Source organism: Pithys albifrons, chromosome 12, assembly GCF_047495875.1.
Source record: "Pithys albifrons albifrons isolate INPA30051 chromosome 12, PitAlb_v1, whole genome shotgun sequence".
Classification (NCBI taxonomy): Eukaryota; Metazoa; Chordata; class Aves; order Passeriformes; family Thamnophilidae; genus Pithys; species Pithys albifrons.
Genome location: NC_092469.1, coordinates 5,582,826 through 5,605,238, shown reverse-complemented (window position 1 = coordinate 5,605,238; position 22,413 = coordinate 5,582,826). Strand labels below are relative to the sequence as shown.

The window sequence follows — 22,413 nt, the reverse complement described above, 5'->3', positions numbered from 1 at the left end:
CATCACACCAAGCAGCTACACCATTCCCTCTGCCTCTCCTAAAAGACAATTTGTTGTAATAGTGATCCCAGAACTGCCACTATACTTTTATTAAAAATCTTTTCAATGCAAAATAAACATTCACAGATCTGAGCAACAAACCAGAGTACCAGCACATTCTATAGGATGCCACTTCAGTCTTGAAATCAGGACTATTAATTGTGTTAATATTACACAACTCCATACCAGGAAAGAAGCACCAACTGGCTTGTTGCATTTGTTTTACCTTTCTTCCCTGTTTTAAAGGCCTGTTGCAAGGTGAAAAGCTATGTGAAAATGCAAGATCACCAAGAGGGATTTTAACAGACTTATCGGAGCAGAATTCCACCCCATGGTAACCAAGTCTCTTGATTTCAGCAGCTGTGATCTGTTACACATTTGGGGTGGTATGAGGGAACTGTCCCCAAAAGAACTGCCCTGATGACAGGCACAAGGAGCCAATTTTACCTGCAATCAAAGTTATTCGGAACCTAAAAGGAATTTATTCATTTCCTAAGCACCAGTTTCTGTTGTATCTGCCCCAGGCCAGGCCTTGTGCTGCCCCTGCCTGCAGTTAGGATTAAGGTTGGTGCTGAGCTCTGGTTAATGCTTGCAAGGGTTCTCTCTTGCTTGTTTGTCAGGTGGGGATTGCTAGAACTCAGTCTTCATCTCACTACACCAATTCTCCAGGGGCAGCAAAGCACTCAGGTTTGTGTACTTCCCCAAGAGAAGGGTTATCAAAGGCTGAAGAAACATGCTATAATTCTTCTGAGCTCCAAGGGAATGGCAGAGGTGTCATCTGCTAAACAATTCCTGGCGCTTTTTTTTGGTGAAAATTCTCATATGGAAAAATTTGCCTTCAATATAAAACATCCTTTGTGATGGATCATTTAAAACATTCTCTTTAGCCCTTGGGAGCGTTTCAGAAACAGCAGCAGGACACCCTGATTTCTCCTGCAGCACCAGCCTGGGTTGCTCACAGCTCAGACAGAAGTTCTGCCACCTGCAGCAGCATCAACACCTAAAAACATTTAGACAAATTGCAAAACAAAGAAATTGAAAGCACATAAACAGAAACACACATGATGGCTTCAAAAGGCAACAGGATGATTTTAATCTGAGTGCAAACAAACAAAATTAAGGATCTGGAACTAAAGCAGACATCACATGCTCTCATATCAATCTCTGGCAGAGGATAAAACCCAGGTAGAGAGAAACACACTAGAGAACTCCAAAACCTGAACACCTTACAAATTCACTGAAAATATCTTATTTGGTGCATTGCAGTGAGCAAGTGCAGGTACAAATTAAGGCAAAGTACATCCTTCTGTTAAGACTTTTAGTAATTTTCACATCATTTACTTTGCTCACAACAGATGTCCAAGTAGGTACATGGACTAAAAAAAGCCTATGTTGCATATAAAGAAATAGGGAGGTGCTTGCTATCTTGTCCCTAGTGGACAGATGGACTACCTGGAATAAACCACAGCTCCCAAATTCACAAATGCAATCTCTTCCCATAAATATGATCAGCCTGGTGCCTTTCATAGTATTTTGCCAGATACTATACAGACCTTACTCAGGGAAATACAAGATTACCTTTTTACTTCTTGAACATAGTCTGCATTTCTGTCAAACAGGTGAGTTACCGAGTTTTTGATTGCTTCATGTTTGAAAGATGAAGCTGTTCCAAAAACAGTAACATTGGGAATGGTTGAACAGAGCTGAGCAACAGCTTGACCCTGCAAACACATTATTATGTTAGTTCACTGACATGGAAATTGGTTGACAGACTTTGCAGCTGCCAATTCACTCATGACACAGCAAAATCCAAGACCAAACACGTGCAAGGACTTCCCAAACTAGTTTCTTTCCAATGAAATGCAGTTCAGCCACAGGAAAAAGACACTTAAGTCACAAAGGTATTTTAAAGACAAAGCAACTGCAGGGATAAAAGTCATTTAATGCATCAAAACATGTATTGGAAATAGTTTTTTGGTGATTTCAGGGGGAGATAGCAAGATGCTATAAGAAATGCTGCATAGAAAAAAAATTTCTGCTTTACCTCTAATTAATAACAAGAATTATTACTTATTACTCAACATCAGGTCCCTCTCGTGAGCCTCAAGTCTCACTAACAGGTCTACTCAGGCCAGTGCCCTTGCCTCAAAACTGATCAACAGCAAAGGGGATAAAATGGCTTAGAGCACACACTGGAAAATCATTCCCCTGCTCTGGGCAGGAACCCACTGGGGTAAATCAGATGCTATGTCAGCATTTATGTGGGAGTTGGGGAATTTGTACAATCAAATGTCAGTACTTCAAGTTTTCAGTTTTGGGCCCCAGAAGGTCTTAACTGCATTTTAACCTCTAATTTCACAAGGCTGAGAGAAGAAGGGAGGGAAGCTCTGCCTAACAGCTGAGCCACCTAGCTTTCAAAGAAAGATCCCATTAAGTCATCTTTATACAACCCTAGGTTTTCTTTTACTCTTACCACACTTACAAAAGAAGAAAGACTTTTGGTAACCACATCCTACCTCTTCTGTAGCCACATTATTCCACTGGATGGTTACATGGATATGCCCAGAAGCAAAAAAAAAGGGCACTGTCATTCTCAAAATAATGTCTGAGGAAGTTCATCAGATTCTGACTTTTATTTACAACCAAAAGATTGTCATTTGCAAACTGCATGCATGACTAGTAAAATCACCCACAGATAAACACATTTCTGCTCACTCCAACCAGAAACACTGATTATTAGTTGTACATACCAGTAATTAGCACTTGGGTTTTATTTACTTGGAATAATTAGCTAACCCTGCATACCCTGGGGGCCTTGGCATCCTCACAGATGCTGCTGAATGGAACTGCTGGTGACCATGCTCCAAGCTGAACATCATAAAGAGGACAGCATTAATTATATATGGTGGCATCCAGCAGTTTCAGACTGGTTTCCTACTGGGTTAGTCAGTAAATGTGTACACAGCAAGGCACAGTGTAAGGAATCCTTCAGACAGGAACCAACAGACACAGAGAAGAGAGTAAGTGCAGGGATCCATTCTCTTTCCTGTTTTCCACATGAGGGATGGAACAGCTTGACCAACAGCTCAGAGCAACTCAGAGCAGGACCCAGGTAGGAATGCTGATTCCTAGCATGGTAATCCAACACCAAACTAAAATGCCCTCTTCTTTTCCAAATCATCCACCACCTTCCTGGTTTGAAAGCCTTAATCTCTTAGAAACTGTAAGAAAATCCATTCCTCAAGGGCCTCATCACACAACATGTAATGTCTTTAGGGAGCAGAAAATGTTTCACTCTTTTCATACTTCATTTGTCCATTATTTACCATGTCATTCTGAGCCTCTCCTAAATTTTAGCCTTCACAAATAATGTAACATGAAATTACAAGAAAAAAATAAATGTGGATTTTCTATCTGTCCTTTTCTTCATCATTTGCACCAGTAATCCTCTTTTTTCACTTTCTGTGTCTCCCAGAAACCCATCATCCACAGTGATTTAGACAAATCAGTATTTTATGATGCATGTGAGTTGAATGAAATTCTGACATTATTGATCTATTCTCTAATTAGTTTTCTGCATTTTCAATCTATCTTGGGAAGATAAGGGATAATGAATATATCCTGAATCAAAACCTCTGAATGTTTAAAAGGTCAAATATTCCAGAAGAAAGCACGTTGGTTTTTATCCTGCAGAAGACGATTAACATTTAACAAACTGACAGTCAGATGAATAGGAGAAAGGCACAAAAACCTCTGGATGTGAATAACCCATTTTCCTCCTGACTCCAACTTGTTAGTACATCTCTCCCTCCCCCCCAGAGATAAGCTTATCTAAAATCCCAGATCAGAATACTTGCCAGCTTTCTGTAGATATTTGAAGTCTAAAACTGACTCATATGACCAGTACTTTTATAAGAGGATGAACAACATCACTGAAGTATTTTGAGGCACTTCCACGAAACATTCTTTTAGAGTTTTCTGAAGACTCTAATTTGGTGCTGACTTGTACTTATTTTTGTGCAAAGTATTCTCAGAAGTTGTGTCTCAGAAATCTATGAATAAAGGCTGATATTGGACTTCTCATGCTTTCCCCACCAAGACAGGAGAACTGAACTCAACCTATGAACTCAAACATCTCCCTAATTTCTGTGGAATTCCACTAAGCTCCAAAACAGCACTGTGCCTATGCAAGTCACTCTTAAATCTCTTTTCTAATCCCTTGAATCACGTAGCTGCCTCTGGATTAGCTGCCAGTGTTTAGAGGGTTACACATTGCAATTCCAAGTCTGTGAGCCCCAGAGTTCAGAATGGCCCTGGTTCATCAAGTGAGGCACAAAGGGGTTTGCTGCTGGAACAAAGAGCATCTGCTTCCCAGGGCTGTGGAGGGGCAGGAGAGGGATCCACACTGTCCCCTTCACACTCCCACGGAAGTGGTCACAGGAGCACACCAGCCCTGCTCTGTGGGAGATGGAGACAAGAGTGATTTCTGTCTCCTCCCTGTCCAGAAAAATAACACATCAACTCTGAGACCAGCCTGTGGAGATCACAGGGATTTGGAAGCAGGAACTATGTTATCAAAAATAGTGTATGAACACCAAAACCTATCAAGAGGGTGCTTAATTACATAAGCATGATTCGAAAAAATAAAACAAAGTCCTTCACATGCAAATATTCCATGCAAATTTCTACTTTCAGTCCTGACTAGATTCTTGCTTCCTGAACACAGGAAAGTTAGTAAGTTTTAATGGCAAAAAATAATTATCACTTGGACAAATAATTTTTCCTTTAAGCAATCTTCAGGGGAAAAAAAACATCAATTGATTCACTGAAGGGACGTATAGGGTTATAAAATATTCCTCTAAAGTTGAATTAATCTCCTTTAAAATATTAATATATTTTAAATACTACTTACCATAGAGTTGTTACACTTGGAAAAACCCTCTAAGATCATCAAGTCCAAGCACCAACCCATCACTACCACCATGATCACTGTTAAACCATGTCCTCAAATACCACATGCAGATATTTTTTGAACACTTCCAGTGATGCAGAACATCAAATGGTGAATCCACAAATAAAATTAATCGCTTGGATTAAAGCATTCTGTGGAAATGAAGCATGTCTCCTAATGTGGATGTGTATCTCTAGCTTCACAGTCCATTTGATGGACTTTTTTCAAGGTATCCTCTCAGGTTATAAAACCAGTATGTTGAGTTTAATCTACACATATGATTATGTCTACAAATTATTATAACTCAATACCCTTACAGTAGTTTCAGATCCTCTAAACAAATCTGATGTTTCTTTACATTCCTTTGCATTAAAACTCAACTCTAAACCTGCAGGATGGGAAATTTCTCATACTGAGATAATCACATAAAAGAACGGATTTCTAGGAAGTAAAAATGAAATAGACTGTTCTTTGCACTTAAACAATATCAAAGTAAAGAAAAAATTGTTGATATTTGAAAGGCGATATAGAAAGCATGAATAGAAGAAAACTTACTAATCTAATTACCCTATTAGCACTAACTTAATGCTGGATAAATATATATAAAGTTTAGACGTTAGTGGATTTCCAAAAGGGTCTGACCTAATGCCACCAGCCAGACCTCAGCCTGATGTGCAAGCTGCACATTGAATTACAGTAGGTATAGAGCACAATATTTTCAAGAAAGCATGTTTTTTCCTATTATGCAAATTGAAGTCAGATTTATAGCAGGAAAGAATAAACCACATAAAAGATACCACCCTGAAAAACTACATCTATTAGAAGCAGTAGCATCAGGAAAATAATTACTATTTTTATGACATATTTTTGCAGCTCAAAGGTGCTACAGCATTTTCAAAAATAGCATTCGGACTTAATCTTGCATGAGAAATTTGTCTGGAACCTGGAACATGAGGAGAATCCAAGTTTCCAAAATGCTTTGATTCCATACCTGAGGGTGGTGTGGAAGTACACAAACTGCAAAAGAAAACACCCACTAATCTCCTGGCATCAAGGAAAACTTTTCTCTGGTGTTAGATGACGTCTGATACACAGCACTTCATCTCCTGAAGGTGTCATTTTCCCAATTAGAGCAAAGGAATTGGGAAACCAAACACCAGGGTGAACATTGCAGAGTGGACACACTGAAATGTGATTCTTGGAGAAGCCTAAGGCAGCATCTGCTGCACTCAGTGCACCACAAATAAGTTTTGGAGTTGAGGGAGGGGAAGAGTCACCACTGGATCATGATCTGTTTGACCCTCAAAATATTTTCTGCACCAATTAGCAGTGTGTGTTTCCTACCCCTCTGAAAACCTGTGCAGCTGAGGTGAATCAAAAACTCAGGGCTGAATCTCCAGATGGTGGAAATGCTCTGCCCATCAGTGGAGCTGCCACAACGTCCTCCAGGTGAGATTCACCCAGAGGACACAGGTTCGTCTTAAGAAGGCAGGAGAGAGTTAAGCACTGGCTGTGACCTGACTCAGCAGGTGACAGGCAAAGGACGTGTCCTCTGGGGAGTGCAGGGCTACTAAAGGCTAAAAGAAAGGCCTTCAAAGATGCAGCTTGCTTTGGTCAGGGAAATTGCTTCTCGTGTATGGCTCACTGGGCTTTTGTGTTTGATTAACAGATTATGCTCTGAGGCAGTGTCTGGAAATAGCCTGTGATGGCACTGGGGCTTTGCACAATCCACTGCTCTGGGGGCATCCAGAGCACAGAGCAGCTCAGCATCCTCTGCCCTGGCTCCCTTTAAGGGAGACACTTGGGACTTAAAGCAGCCTAGACTTGTTCACACACAGCTCTGTGTGAGCTGATTTATTCCCTTCCTTGGCCACTAGAGATGAAACAAGAGGAAAGCACTTTATCAAGTGCAGAATGGCCATGAACTGCTAATATGAAAATAGCAAGTGCAGCCCTAGGAGGTACCAGGTAAAGGTGTCAGCAAAGTGGGCTGTACTGCTGCTGCACAATGTGCTGGCCAGGACCATCCCAGGAGCAGAGTAAATTCTAATTACTCACATTCAAGGAGTTCTGACTCAAACGCAAGAGTGCCATTTAATGTTCTGCTCCCTGCTAAGTGCAGACAGAGCAGTCTACCCATACAATGTTTAGAAGGATCAAGAATGCTGTGAGCTCTATTTTAAAAGGCTCTGGCATTCATACCAGCTCACTGCTGGTTTTTGCTGCCAAGCAGCTCAGAGCCCAGGAAACACATCTGCATCTGGCTGGAGCAGGGGCTGCAGGATGACCCAGGGTATGAGCAAACAAACCTGAAAAATACAGGCTCTGCAAGAGAGATTTATCTGTGAGCTTGTTGTAGCCATAAACACATACATATCCTACCCAAATGATCTGAAAGAAGTGCCCCAAGAAGGAACAGTAGCTAATTTTAATTAATAGACAACACGAGCAGAAGAACAAACATACATTAACTGGCCATGAATAAAGTCTGGAAATTGAGAAAGTTTTGTCATCAAGTGAGGTTTTTTTCCAGAATAAATCTGATCGTTCTCTTGAAAGGGCTCCTACGTGCTGTCTGTGAGAGCAGGTGACAAGATTTACTAAGAAATGCCAGATCTTTGTCAGATAAAATATCACTACTTCAGTGATTCAGTTTGGAACACATCCTCAAATATTTGCAACTTGTGCAGGGGCGACACAATAAAAAAGAGGGTTCCTGCCAAGCAGTAACCAATCCTGCCAGGATGGCCTAAATCTGGTGCCAAGGCAGATTTACCCTTCAAATTTAGACATGAGAATTGCAGCTGTAACTTACTCTGCTTGCACTTCCTCTGCTGCTGAGCCTGAAAGGGAAGGTCAGATCACAGCTTTGCAATGGTAATCAATGCTTATTTTTAGCATCTGCAAGATCAAAATGCGAAAGAATTGGCTAATAATTCTGCCTTGCTGAGGGGTTAAGTGATGAAACCGAAGTGTTTACAAAGACTTGGTAAATAACCAAGATGTTGTGCTCCAAATATTCAAAATAGGAAGTACATAAAGGACCAACAAGTAAGCAAATGGACATAATGTCTCTCTCTCACAAATCTAACTCCCTGAAAGAATTAATTTTCCAAGTAGATGTCATAGAGACTGGATTTATTAAAGCTCAAAGAGAACATCGAGGGGTTTTTTTCCTGTTTTTTTTTTTAATACAACAGTCCTGTATTTACACTAATTCAACTACTCCAGGATACAGTTGATAAGTTTACCTTAATAATTTTAAGAGCAACTTTATAATCACATACAAGTGCACTGAATGCACTGACAGTCTTCATTTTAAAGAACTAATTGCTTCACACAGCAGAGCAGTCCCAGCAGGGTGCACACTACTGCTCAGTCTTTTCAGGGTATTGTCTTCAGTTGCCACTTCACTTCACTTGGAAAAAGAAGTGGGAGTACAGTTGTGAAGGGAGCTACTCTACCATTGTCTTACAGTCATTTCAAACATTAATTATAGAACTTTACAACTAAGATGGACTAATATATATCCCTACACTAAGTCCTACGTTCTTGCAATCTCATTATTCTGCACATTAATTTTTACATATGAAGTTTAGTGTTAGCTACTCTGTCCCTATTTTAGCAACCAGTTCAGAAGGACACTCAAACATTTTCATAGACTTAAGCATTTAAAATCTATTTGTATTAGGCAGTTATATTTTTGGTTAATTGTCCAACTGCCCTGCTACTCAATGTAACAGTTTAAGCAGAAGCCCCAAGTGTCCTGCCAAGCAGAGGGCTGAAAGGGAGTGTGTGACAGCCTTGTTGGATCTTGGTCAGTAGCAGCTCGAGTAATGGTCACAGAATTATTTGTAAGGTATTCATCTCTTCTCAAAACCTCACTGAATCATGCAAGGCAACCCTAAGTCTGTACTGTGCTGTCTGTGAAGGCTCCTAAAATCTTTTCAGCCTACTTCACTGCCCAAGCTGAGAGTTGAGAGTCAGCCTCTCTCAACTGCCCCTGCCTCAAGGGGGAAAGCGAGACAGGAAAGCCAAAGCAGCCCCTTTCCAAAAAAATCGAAATCAACAAGCCAGTCCCAGGAAAACCAGATGTAATCACTCCTTCCAACACTCCTTTTTAATCACTGCAGCAGGTCCACCTTTTCTAAGGGAAGGCTCCAGTACACCAACAGTGTCAGTGTTTGAGTGTCCACCTCTCTCCTGGTCCAGGGAGACAAGGTGCTTCCCTACAGCAGCCATGTGTCACTCCATGACCAGGGAAGATGGCATGATGCCCTGATCCCTCCTCTGAGTGGGTGGCAAGGAGGGCACTCACTTGGGATATGGCACAGGATTCAAGTCTGTAACACAGATCCAGTTATCTTGGTACATTTCCTTTTTCTCTACATCATCTCCTGATGTCCCCTGGAACTTCTGGAATAAATAAACTGACTTATCTAAAGCATCCTGTCAGACATTAAAGGATACTGTTCCCTACTAATCACACTCCAGGCACGGATGGGAAGACAATTGCTATAGTTATCTCACTGCCAAAAATATCTATAAACAAAAATAAGGCCACATAAATAAACTGAGATAATACGTAAGAGGTCCTAGAGAATTTCACTGACTCAATTTATTGAAAAAGCTGAAGGATCCTCCTAAAGGGGACTGGGGAGCCAGAACAAAGAACCTCACAAACATTTTAGAAGCAACAAGTTCTTTTTCATAAACTGCCTGAAGCAGCTAAAATAATAATCTTGCATAATGAGAAAAGAACAATTAGAAACTTCTAGTCCCACAGCGAGCCTATTGTCTCATTAAAGTGTTCTGGAATTTCTCTGACATTTAGAAACAAACTGGACAGATTTCCCATTTGCAGAAAGTGGGAAAGGGCCTTCTATCTATTACAGCAACAGCACAACAAATATCTCTTCCTATAGCAATTTCAGTTACCAGTTTTCTGTTCATTGAGAATGATTTGTTTGACTGAGGCTGCTAAATTTTTCAAAGGATTAACAGACAGATTATTAGACAGACCCCTCTGAAACTTTTATGTCTGTTTAGCAGAATGAAAAATATTCCATGCACCTCCAGAGTGATTTTTTTACCTGTAAAGCAATGGGAAAATTTCTTGTCAATTCTACCTCTACATGCCCTTCCCTGATAAGGACCCAGGGGCTGTGTGAGCCACTTTCCCCTGGGATAGTGACCACCATCCTGGCCTGCAGGTCAGATCCCCCCTGGATTCTACACAGCCCTTGCTCAGTTCCTGGGGAACTTGGCTGTTCTTCCTGCATGTCTGGTCTTCCCCTTGGAAACTGTTTTATTTAACTAGTTAGCATGTCTGATTTCTCCCTGTTCTCCTGGCAGCCAAGCAGGACCCATCCTTCCTTTTGCTTCTCTCAGAGAAGGTTCTGAGCAGCCACGGCAGAGGAACAGCCAGAGAAGCTGCTCGTGGAGCACCTGGGGTGGGAGAGGAAGCCACAGCTCCTTCCAGGAGCAGCCCAGCACAGAGCTGGGCACTAGTGCAGAAGGCTGTGTGAGAACAGAGCACTAACAGCCTCTTCAGGAAGAGAGGGAAGAAATAGCAGTGAGATCAGAAAGAGAAAGAAACAGAGAAATTCAGCAAGGATGCTGTATCTTAAAAGGAGGAGTTCTTCTTCTTCAGACACACACAGTGAGTGCAGGGATTGCTTTGGGGCTAATTCTGTGTGCTCAGCCTGGGTCTGTGCAGCACCAGTTGGGCAAATGGACTTAGAGCTACAGCTGAGCCTTCAATTCCTGTAGAATATTGCACTGAATGTGGCCTCATGTTGCTTTAACAGCCCTAAATTCCACACCAAGAGATTTAATATTAAAGAACAATAGTCAGCCATAATGCTCTGGTTGTGCTGTGCCAAAGCATAATACGATTATAAATTCTGTTCATTTACAGCAGTATTCCAACAGGACCCTTTACTGCCACAAGGATTACTGTTAGCTAAAAATACTTGGGTCAGGGAACTCATGAATTTATTCCTTTGATTACAGCCTTCATTTATATGAGAACCTGAAAGAAGGTCTAAGGGCACAGAATTAGGGAGAAGGTGTTTGGGGCTGCCCAGGCCTCAGTAGACAACAGAATATTAATTTAGCATTAATAAGGTATAACAGGAACACAGAAGAGGTACTCTGATTTGGAAGGCTGGTATCTGCTAATGCTCCCAGGTTGCAAAATCTGGCTTATGAAAAAGGACTGCCTAATTTCAAATGTAATCAAACACCCCTGTCAGTATCTGAATATTCTGCACAAATTTCAGTATTTTCCAAAGGAGAGAGATTTTCCTAAAATACACTTCAAGGAACTGATAACACAAATTGCTGGCTCTTTATTTCATTGTGTTCTCTGGTCCTGCCCCAAGTTCATCCCACTGTTGCTTTGCCCATGCCACACAAAGCCTCCTTGGGAAAGACCCGAACTGTGCCATGCAGGAGCCACCACTGATCCAGCTCAGCATTTGTGCCTTTTCCTCAGGGTTCACATGAGAACTTTTCACTGCTTTCAATCCTTCTATAACAAAGGGGGGGAAAAAAGTCTTTCATGGAGAAAGCATCACACACACTTGCACATGGTATGTTCAGGAATATTCCAAGAGAGATATTTACTATCTGGAGGATTATGGTTACTTACAATTACCTCGTGCAGGAAGCTTAGTTATTTCTCTCATTACAGACATTATTTACATAGAAGTACAAAGTGTGTAAGTTCAGCAGTGTAATATTTAAGACAACACTTGCTTCTTGATTGCTGACAACCAATTAGTTTTTTTTTGTGAGGTTTTTGAGTCACAACATACTTATTTTATCAAGAGCTCCTCCAACCATTCACATCAGCATTTTGATGGGAAAACAGATGCAGTTCCTCCCTCACACATAAGGAAGTCTGATATAAAATCAACTGCAGGGTCTGGCTCATTTCAGAAATGGAGACACATCAAACTGCTTCAGCTACACGGTGACAGGAAAGTAAGAAAAGTTCCAACTTACCACCCCACCTCCTGCCGAGTGAACCAGCACAGACATGCCTTCTCTCAGGTTAGCAACCTCAAAGAGCATCATGTAGGCAGTTACAAAGTTCATGGGAAATGCAGCAGCTTCAGAAAAACTCATGTCATCTGGGATCTTGTAGACAAATTCCACTGGGGTGCAGACTACTTCAGCCCAGGCATTGTAGTTCACAAAAGCCATGACTCTGTCTCCAATCTACAAACAAAGAAGGAAACAACATTGAGAATATGACTGTGATTGAGACTGTAGAGAGCAAACTGTAGGACCTTCAACATTCCTGTTCTAGCTGGGGGTCACTGGCTGACTGTGAAGAAAATGGTGCTCCACATCTTTGGCAAAATAGCAGTTAAGCTGCTCAGGTTTGGGCTTTTACCATTTTTTAATTTAACAAAAGTAACCAGATCATCTTTTGCTAGCAGAGCTCCTAAATAACAAATGTAAACAATGAGAACAGGATTTTTACTAATAACTGGGAATTTTGCTTAAAGAAAGATACAAGGGAAAAAGGTTATAATTATATTGATGAGATGCACAGAATAAAGAAAATTATATCCAAGATAATTTTCAATTTGTTTTCTCAGTCCTTACATGAATTTAGAGCTATTTTTACTCTCAGTGGATTGGGAAGGGGAAGAATTGTACTCTGGTAGATGGAGCACATGAAAGGGTTCAGAAAGCACTCACTTAAAAGATAACATCCTCTGTATCATCCCTCTATTTTTATTAACTTATTAACTGATTTTGCCAATACATATCTGTGATTGTCATTTCTATGCCACATGTGAGAGCACAGTTTGATACTGCAAGTTCAAATAAACCACCTTAAACAATAAAAATATATCTCTGGATTTTAAGGCATATGAAACCTACAAAGTGACTCTGACAGGATTTAAGGGAGCAACGAAATATCGAAATCTTTGAATGCAACATTTCTCTACTCAGTTTCTTGGAAAAATATATCATAATAAAAGACTAAGTCCCTACAGAGAAATAAAGGTTTCCTGTAAATATTAGATAGAGTTGGTTGCTCCTAGGAACCTTCCAGAGGTCCAGGCACTTCAGGTTCGTGTTTGGAGATGACCTTCATTGCAGCTTCAGGTTTTTAACACAGAGATAACTGACTCCCACAGGTGGACAAGAATAATAAGTCAACAGGAGCTCTGAGGCTTCTGCAGGGGTACAGCCTTCAAGCAGAAATTGGGCTCCTGGGGCTATGAGGGACAGCCACAGTGAGCAAATGTTTGTCCAGTGTGTATGAAAACCTTCACTGGCACAACTCTTACAAACACTTAATAATGGCTTGCAGCAGCAGCCCCGACACACCTTTTACCTTGCCTTAGACCCTTTGCCTTTCTAGACTACACCAACAAAACCAGCATCCTTAACCATGAAAGGAGCTCTTCAATGGAGCCACAGTGTAAGACAGGAATAGCAAACTTCAGGCCTTCATGTTTTAACTAAAACTAACAGCAGCTGTACCTCTAAAATAACTTTGCTTATCTGCCTTGTATTCCCTTACATTCTACTAATACCTCTAATGCTTTAGGAACAGTCCAGGTGTGGAATAAAGCACAACACTTTTCCCTTCAGGCAAACATTTACAGCACAAGCACATTTTGGTCTCCCAAGTACTTGTCATCACTTTGGCTTTGGGATATCACAGGTTTTCTAAAAGCTAAGGTGCTGCTGACAGCTCTGCAGGGTTTGTCTCTTTTAGAATGAGAATGCTGAAACAGAGCTGTCTTTCCAATTTCATTGAGATGCCTCTTCCTTCTGAAAAACGAACTCAAGTTAACAATGCCTCACTGGTAACCACCCTGTGGTTCCCTTCTGCACTTGGAGAAGTGTCTAAAATAGAAAGCCTGCTAGAATTAATTAGTTCAGATGTTTATGTGCCCTATATTCTTGCCATAAACCATAAACTATTACCAAAAAAAACACAGAGAAGTCCCTCTTGTTGATTCCCGAGGGGTTTCTTTGTAAAATACACACCACATTTTACCACAAACACTATCCAAGCTCAGTCATCAGTTCAGATTAGAACTCAGCTCCTGAGAATCATCCCACCAGCTGAAGAGAGATTGGGCCTGATACAGCTGAGATCATCAGAAATCTCCTTTCTCTTTCAATGGGAGAAGGAATAGGCATTACACTATTCCATAAGAAAAGGGCTGTATTTCAATGTAAAATACGTTCTTACAACTTGCTGTCAAAAAGGACTATTTTGCCATCACAGCAAAGGAGGACAGTAGCTGATGGCAATATCTTGGGTAGTACAGACTAGGCCTGTGAGACACATTTTTCCAGAGCACAAAATCCCCACGACTTTAACAGGACTTGAACTGGAAGAGATCTACAAAGGGAAAGAAGGTCAGAAGATACAGGGTGCAATCTTTGTCATTTTTGCCATTATTCTGGACAGAGGTAACAACATATGCCAAGGAGACACCAAGCATCCGGTGTGCTCCTGTTTCATGCAAGAATTCCATACAGAAACCAACAGAACATTCTTGCATCTTCCTCATGGCACATTCTCCTGCTGATGGACTCATTCACAGCAGTCACTTCGAGTGTTAACCCTTCTTCTGGATCACTTAAACACTACCATGGCTATGTAGATTATATGCAAAAAATAAAATACTATGGCTTGTTTCAATGACAGGGAGTACACCAGCACACACACGTTCCCCAGGCAGAACAAAGATGTAACTTTAAAAAGAGAGAAAGTGTATTCAGTCAGGTACAACGTTATTCAAACAGGCACCATATGCTGTAGCCTCATGATGCTCTTTAAAATAACAAGAGCTTTTAAAATAAGAGTGGCTGATCTAGAGCAGAGATTTTCCATACTCCTTTCATAAAATATTCTTTGATATGGAGCATAACTATAAAAGAGTAGAACTTCTGAGGCAGCAAAGCTTTTCAAACAGCAAAATTACTGTTCAGTTATTGTTTGTAACAAAATACATTGAAAGATTATGACTTGTTTCAAGGCACAGATGAGGCAGGAGGGGGATAGAGAAACGTCCTAAGAAAACCTCATCACTGAGACCCTACTTGGAACTAAACTGGCCATTATATTACTTCAACTGAGAAATTTTACAGCTTTTCTAGAAGAGCAAAATGTTATCTTTAAATAAAAATGTCTGTATTTATTTTTATCTTCTTAAGATCAAGATATAATAAGAATTCAGAAAAGGTGATTACTTGATGACATGACTGACTTTGCAAATAACAAAGATAGCATTGACATGTATTAACTCAGATTTTATTTCCAAAATTTTCTACCTACTCAGGAAATAAAAATGCAATATTGGAGAGAATATAGATGTTTACTGTCAATAATGAAATAGAAAGCAGGACTAAATGCTGTTTATATGTCATAAGAGATACAAAAAAGCCCATAACCAGTTACGAAAGCTTTATTATATACATTAACTATTTGTCATTTATCACATTCTGTTAGGTGAAATAGATCCTTTTCCTGAGCAAACAGAGTAAGTCCTACACTCAGAATTAGGGTCCCAATTTAATCTGCATCTTATTAATGCACACAGTTGTGGGAAGCAATGCTTATTGTAGATGGGCTCTTGTTAGCTCAACATCAAAAGCTGAAACTAGAATCATCAGCATCTGGGCTTTGAGGTAAAAAGCAGTGATGACAGCAAATTTGGCCAAGAAAAGAAACGTAACAACTTAATTTAATTGTTTTCACTTTGTTAAAAGACATCTGTTATGCTTTCCAGTTCCTATTGAGCCATCAGGATACGCACATGGCAGAAGTGACTTTTCAGGAAGGATTTTAAGGAAATGACAGCGGTGGCTTCAGAAACTAATTCCAGAGGTCATTCTCATGCTTGGGAAGCAGAAAGGCAAAACTGACCTTTCAAATCCAACAGAGAGGTGAAGGCTGCTGTCAGTGGCACAGCAGAGGGGATTAGGGACAATATAATGAACTGGTGATTACTTATGAGACTTACATATCTCACTATGAAAATAAGAAACTTTACCTCATATCCTTTCACGCTGTCTCCAAGAGCTTCTACAATTCCAGAACATTCAAACCCAGGAACAAGGGGCGTCTTGGGAGGGTTGTCGATATTCCCCTGTCGCACCATCAGATCAATAAAGTTCAAACCACTGCAAGACACAGGAAAAAATAAAATCAAGATTACCACAGATCAAAGCAAAAGAGGAAAACGTGAGGTAAAGGCTGGGGAAACCAGGAAACTTCAGGGCAGCATTAAAAATCTGGGCTCTGCAGGACAGAAGGGATTTTCCTCCTCTGCCACAGGGGCCTCAGGCAAAGGGTGCACATGCCAGGCAACCACATCTGCCATCAGCCCCAGCTTACCAGACTGTTTAGGAGTCACACAGGGAATGTAAAAATTCAGTACAGTGAAACATTATAATTTCTATGACTGGCAAGTAACCCCAGGTCAATTTAAGAATTAAACCTCAAACCTCACACTTCACAGATATATTGGGCTAAGAGCTGTAACTGTCCTAGCCTTTGATGTGACCCCAGGAATGCATCTTGTGTTTGTACCAGGCAGGAGTCCAAACTTTAACATGAACTTACTAAGTACCAGATAGGCTCTTGTTTAAAACTGTTCCTTCCTGGATCACGTTTGTACAGTTTTGCAAAAGTTATTAGCTCTTTGAAGTCCTCAGGGTTGCTGCTCAGAACAAAATACAGGTCTCTTTCCCTGTAGTCTCAGTTTAGCAAAAATCTTAAAGCACCTTTGCTTTGTATTTTGCCTGCTATTTATTTTTATTAAGGAAAAATGTGTGGTTTTCTAGGCAGCCACAAAAAAAGGCATCAGTTATCTATAATACACATATACTGATTACTGGCCTTAATGCCATAGTTACACCTTTAAAACTCCTAACTAGCTAAAATAAGTCTCAGGATTAATCCATTGTTCTGAAACATAGCCCTGTATTTGTTGTTAGCCAAACCCACAGCCAGTCCTACTCACACATATGACACCAGCAACTGCTCGGAGATGTAACGTTACTGACGTGCATAAGGATTTATTAGATGAAGCCTTAGTCAGATACTAATCAAGACACAGATTGAACAGAGCCATCAAATTAAAAGACAGAGTAGACACACAACCTAAGCATGAAGACAACACAGCATTCATGGGATGTAGGTCACTGGGGAGGGGGAAGGAAATCCCACCAACTGTAAGCATTCATAATTGTGGTGGAAGGTTTAGGAGTGACCTGAACTCACAGCTTTCAACATGTTCATACACCAAGCTTGTTATAGCAACCATTTGGAAGGTTAGGAGGTGTTTTCACACAGTTGAGTTGGAAGGTTTGAAATTATTTTGGAAAGGTCACACCTTATCCAGTGGCTAAGACTACCTCCACATCACTGCTGTAATGTTGCTAATGAAATTCCAAATAGCAAAATGCCTGCAAGGCAGTCATCATCTGGGTGAGAGGAACAAAAATCCAGACAAAAACCCCGCAAACACACCACAAACCCAGAGGCCCCACAGCACTGATGTTGGCAAACCACTGTCTGTGTACAAGAACTTCAGCAATGGCCTTTTGAATACATGCAAAGTGATCCAGCAGCAAAAAATGCACAGTTTCTTGCAGTTGTGTTTTTAATCCTAAATCAAGTGCTAGATGCAAATGAAGACAGGGAAGGATATGAATTACCAAGATAGATACACTGACATAGGGGCTCTGCAAGAACCTTTCTGTGACAGTTCAGGGATGTCTCTCTGAACTGTACAGACTGTGCACCACTGGAGACAAGTTTTATCAAATATGGAACTATCCTTGAATCTGACTTTTTCAGTCTGCAATGCTCTACCTTAACACAAGTTTTGAGAATCATGAGTATTATTTTCTTTGATGCATTTTTATTTCCCTTTTTTTTAAGTGTAGGAAGCAACAATTAACTTGTTTCTCCTTGCTCTGTCCCACAAAATTGAATATGCCCCATACTTTCCACTGCAAAATCCCACATCATGTAGACTACCCCTCAGAATTTGGTTTTGGAGAGGTACTGCTTTTGATCTGTCTTTCTTATTTCAGTGTAAAACTCCACTGAAATTAATTACTGAAGTTAATGAAAAGCCACAGAGCAAATAAAGAGGACTACTGAGTTTTGCATTCTTAAAATCCTTCCTCTTACCCCAGCCAGCAAATTGCCCAACAATCCTAAAAAAAAAAAAAAAGTAAAAGAAAGAAAAAGAGAAAGGTTTTAAATTATCAAATCTCATGTGTGTTTTTATCCCACGAACACCAAATACTAAGTGATTGATCAAGAGCAAAACTGATACAGCATCTGCTACTCTGTTACACTGAGGATTTTTTTTCACTGCTCCAGTTTTGTAAAGTGCTGGTACCTCACAGGCAGAGGGTCATTCCTGCCTCATCCCTCATGACGCACATGTATAGTGGCACAAGAGAGCAATAATTTTAAGAGAGAAGAGAAGAGAAAAACAGAGGGAAGTAATTACAGGACACCATTCCTTACTGACACACCCTCTGAAAGACTGCTTTGGTTTGTCTCATCATTTAAACAATATGTATACTGATGTTCTGCTGCCCGCAAGATACAGTACAAACAAATACAGCAATTTCAACTGCTTCATCATTATCAATCAAAAATTGTTTCAGGAGATATGCAGAAGCTGTGACTCAGCTTGGACATCGATGGCTGTTCCATTTCTTAGTCACTGAATGAGGCTAACACATGACTCATCTCAGCTGACACATTTTCAATTGGATCATTGATATTCCAAACCTTCAAAAGAATTATTCTTCTGCCTTAGTGCTAATAGAAACATATCCTCCAAATTCTCCATTTCTAGTACCATACTACAAAGTGTGTACATATGGTTTAACTGGTCTATACATATGATTCAACTGGTTTCATCCCCCAGGAATTTAGAGACCACACAAAACCTGCACTTTTTACTGGTGAATACTATTTACCATGCATATGCACATTGTTCTTAAAATAAAGATTATTTTTCTCCATCAATTTATTGAGAAAAATAATAATCATCTGCAATGCTGGTCGACTGCAAAGCTGATACAACTGAAAACATGATTGGTACCACATACTGATGACTGGAGAAGCCCATTTTTGGTGTCTTCAGCACTGCATGCATCAACATGTGCACACTGCCCTGGGCAGAGCCAACAGCTCTCTCAGTCTCCCAGGCTACAGCCCAAGTCCATCATCATCATCCCAATCATTCTTCTGCATTTACAGGCTCAGGTCAAGAAAACCGGCAAATTGATTTAGCTTTGCTTGGAAGCACACTTTGGTGACCTGGTCACATTTGAGCCCTCTGGCCATTTCCAGTCAGGAATGTCAAGCAGATGCTCCACAGCCTTCAGGCTCCTCAGGGATGAAGGGAAGCTTCTCAAGCACATGGGGCGTTGTGCAACCTGGCAGTTAATGAGGAGGCAGCTGAGGGGTCCACTGATGTCAAACAGCACGTGTGCAACTCACACTGCTCACTACTGATACTGCAGCCCTGGAAAGCAACTGCAGCTGTGGCAGAGACAAGTATTTCTATTTTACAGCCAAGTGTTCTTGGGCAGGTAACTCGCTATTTGTGATACACAGATAGCTACTGACTTGATGAAAGTGGAATTCATACAGGTACCAGAGAGTGCTGTAAACCCCTCAGGCATTTAAAGAGACATGTCCACAAACTCAGAACATTTTTAAGTTTTGCATGTTAACTTTTGTTAACCCAATGGCTGGAAAAAAAAAAAATCAGGAAACAAGACACACTGTTCTCAAATGGAATTACAGCCCTGCTTGATAGCAAAATGAGCTGCCCAGCAGCTACTATGCTACTAGCTTTTATATTCACTTAGCACAGGATTTCTTGCTTTTCCCAGTGTGACCGGTGGAGAGCTTAAAAAAAAATACAAAAAATCTCCACCCCTTATTTATTAGTCCTTCTTCAGATTGATGGATATCACCATTTTTCATAGGCAACACCCTGGTGTTGGGAATACTCACACAGGTCACAAGCCTCATGATCCCGATTAAGCACCAGATGAAAAGCCCAGTGTCTGAATAGGTCAAGACACTCAGCTACATTAACCTACCAGCATGTTCCAAGATCTGAGGCATACCCACTGCATACATCATTCCGAAGAAGCTTACTGCCCCATACCAGTGAAATCTGTAATGCAAGTTACTTTCTAAGTAAACAACTTGGCCTTCACCCTGAAATTTATCTTCCAGAAGCACCATGTTTTCACACAGAAGAGGACAACAGAAGATACATCCCTGCCTAGGCAAAAATTAATTCAGTCTTTGGTACACATCAAGGTGTCTATTAAGATCCTAATGTTGCTTCTTTCCACTTAAAAGAATTAAACCTATTTTCAGGAAGGAACATGTGCACTAAGAACCAGCAACCTAAGAAAAACAACAGTCTGCTCGGATTTTCCGGGAATTTAAAAAAAAAAATTAAAAATCTATCTAGGAAAGCTCATTTCAGGATGCTGCCAGACCATAACCACTTGTCACCTGGGCACAGGGACTAACACAAGTAACTTATCCCGAGCTCCAGTCATGCTGCCACACCAGCCCGGGGAAAAAAGAATGGTGACTGAAGTAAGTGATTCCCAGGAGAAAAACAACAGCCAGTGCCAGAAGGAAAAGGGACGGATGCTGAGCAACACACACAAGCTGCCATCCACATTTTTCAAAGAAAACAAACCCCTGAATGCTGCTAGCCGTGGTTTTTCCCCATTTCTCCCAGCTGGTACCGTGAAATTCAATTCGACTATTTTTGCCCCTTCGCAGCCGCCGCTGAGCGCACACAGAGCCCCGCCTGGACCGGGCGCTCGGAGCTCCGCACCGACCCGGCGGGTGCCCGACGGTCCTGCTGCCCCCGGGGGAAGGGACGGGGCGGCGGCAGCACCGGGAGCAGCACCGGGAGCAGCACCGGGAGCAGCACCGGGAGTAGCACCGGGAGCAGCACCGGGAGCAGCACCGGGAGCTGCACCGGGAGCAGCACCGGGAGCAGCACCGGGAGCGGGGCTGCCCCCTCGGGGGAGCCACAGGTGAGGGAAGTTGGAGCAGCAGCCGAGGGGGCTGCGGGTCTCGCCCCGCACCCTGCGAGCCCAGGGATGCTCCGCCGCAGGGCACGGCCACCAGCGCGGACACACGCGGGACCCCCGCACCCCGCCCCGCCACCCGCAGGGGCAAAGAGAGCGCCAGGGGCGATACTGGACCAGGCTTTGACGCGGATCTTCAGCTCGCCCTCCTGCGGCTCCGGCATGGTTTTCTTGGACACGCGGAGCTTGTTGAGCCCGCCGAAGGCGGACAGCACCACGGCTCGCATCTCCTTCGTGTCCCCGGCGCGCAGGCTGCCCGCCGCGCCGCCCTCGGCCGCCTCCTTGCCGCTCTCCTTCTCGATCATCTGCTCCGTCTCCTCGGCTCGCTGCGCTCCCTCCTTGGCCATGGCGCGGCTGCGGCGGCTCCCGCGGTGCCGCCGAGAGCAGTGGAATGGCCGCGGAGCGCCCGGGCCCGCCCGCCGCACTGCACCGGCTGCGCAGCGCCTGCCGCCCGCGCCGCCCCCGCGGGGCCCCGCACACGCAGCCCCCGAGGCGGAATCGCGGAGCCGAGGAGGCTGGAAGAGACATGTGAGATCATCGAGTGCAACCTAGGACGGAACACCAGCTTGTTGGCTGGACCAGAGCGCTGAGTGCCCTGTCCAGTCTTTCCTTAAACATCGTCGCAGGGATGGAGACTCCACCACCTCCCTAGGCAGTTCATTCCAATGTCTAATCTCCACTTCAGTGAAAAAATTCCTCCTAAGTCCAACCAAAATCTCCCCTGGTGCAGCTTTACTATGTCCTCTCACCTGTTGCTTGTTGTTTCACTTGGGAGAAGGACCCAAGTCCCACCTGGCTACATTCTTCTTTCAGGCAGTTGTAGAGTGATAAGGTCAGCCCTGGACCTGCTCATCTCCAGGCCAAACCACCCCACTGTCACCTTAGGCCAGGGCACAGCCTAAAGCCCCTGGGGAGCTGTGTGTGGGGCCAGGTGAAAGGCTGGCAGGTCACCCTGGCTGCCCTCTCATCTCATGGCATCATGGCTTAAGTTTCCACTCAAGGCACCCACAGGGGTCTTGAGCCTCATAGGGCAGCCTAGTGGGCAAAGTTGCTCCTTCCCCATTCTTTGTCCTGGAGCTGTTCTTGAGGCCAATGCAGTGAAGGGTTGGACTTGATGATGTTGGAGGTCTTCCAACCCAATCGATTCTATGATTCTATGAACACTTATGGATACTGTATGGAAAACCATACAGGCAGGCAGTTACCTCACAACTGCTATGCACCTTTTCAAGCAAGCAATACAAGCTTGAGACTGCTGTAATGCACAT

At 42.3% G+C, this 22,413-nt stretch overlaps 1 protein-coding gene across 2 annotated transcripts in view; it reads right to left on the bottom strand.

Moving 5' to 3' along the window:
* Positions 1 to 21,606, bottom strand: part of VAT1L (vesicle amine transport 1 like) — a 53,230-nt gene extending 31,624 nt beyond the window's left edge. Inside the window, exons 1-5 of one of the 2 annotated variants that reach the window (XM_071567807.1) lie at positions 21,263 to 21,606; positions 16,033 to 16,162; positions 12,002 to 12,217; positions 2,556 to 2,579; positions 1,618 to 1,760 (exon numbers count right to left, since the gene is read on the bottom strand). In XM_071567807.1, coding sequence (XP_071423908.1) covers positions 1,618 to 1,760; positions 2,556 to 2,579; positions 12,002 to 12,217; positions 16,033 to 16,162; positions 21,263 to 21,492 — 743 coding nt within the window. In that variant the 5' untranslated portion in view covers positions 21,493 to 21,606. The remainder of the gene's footprint in view (positions 1 to 1,617; positions 1,761 to 2,555; positions 2,580 to 12,001; positions 12,218 to 16,032; positions 16,163 to 21,262) is intronic. The other variant, XM_071567808.1, reaches the window with a different exon arrangement.
* Positions 21,607 to 22,413: the final 807 nt, after the last annotated feature.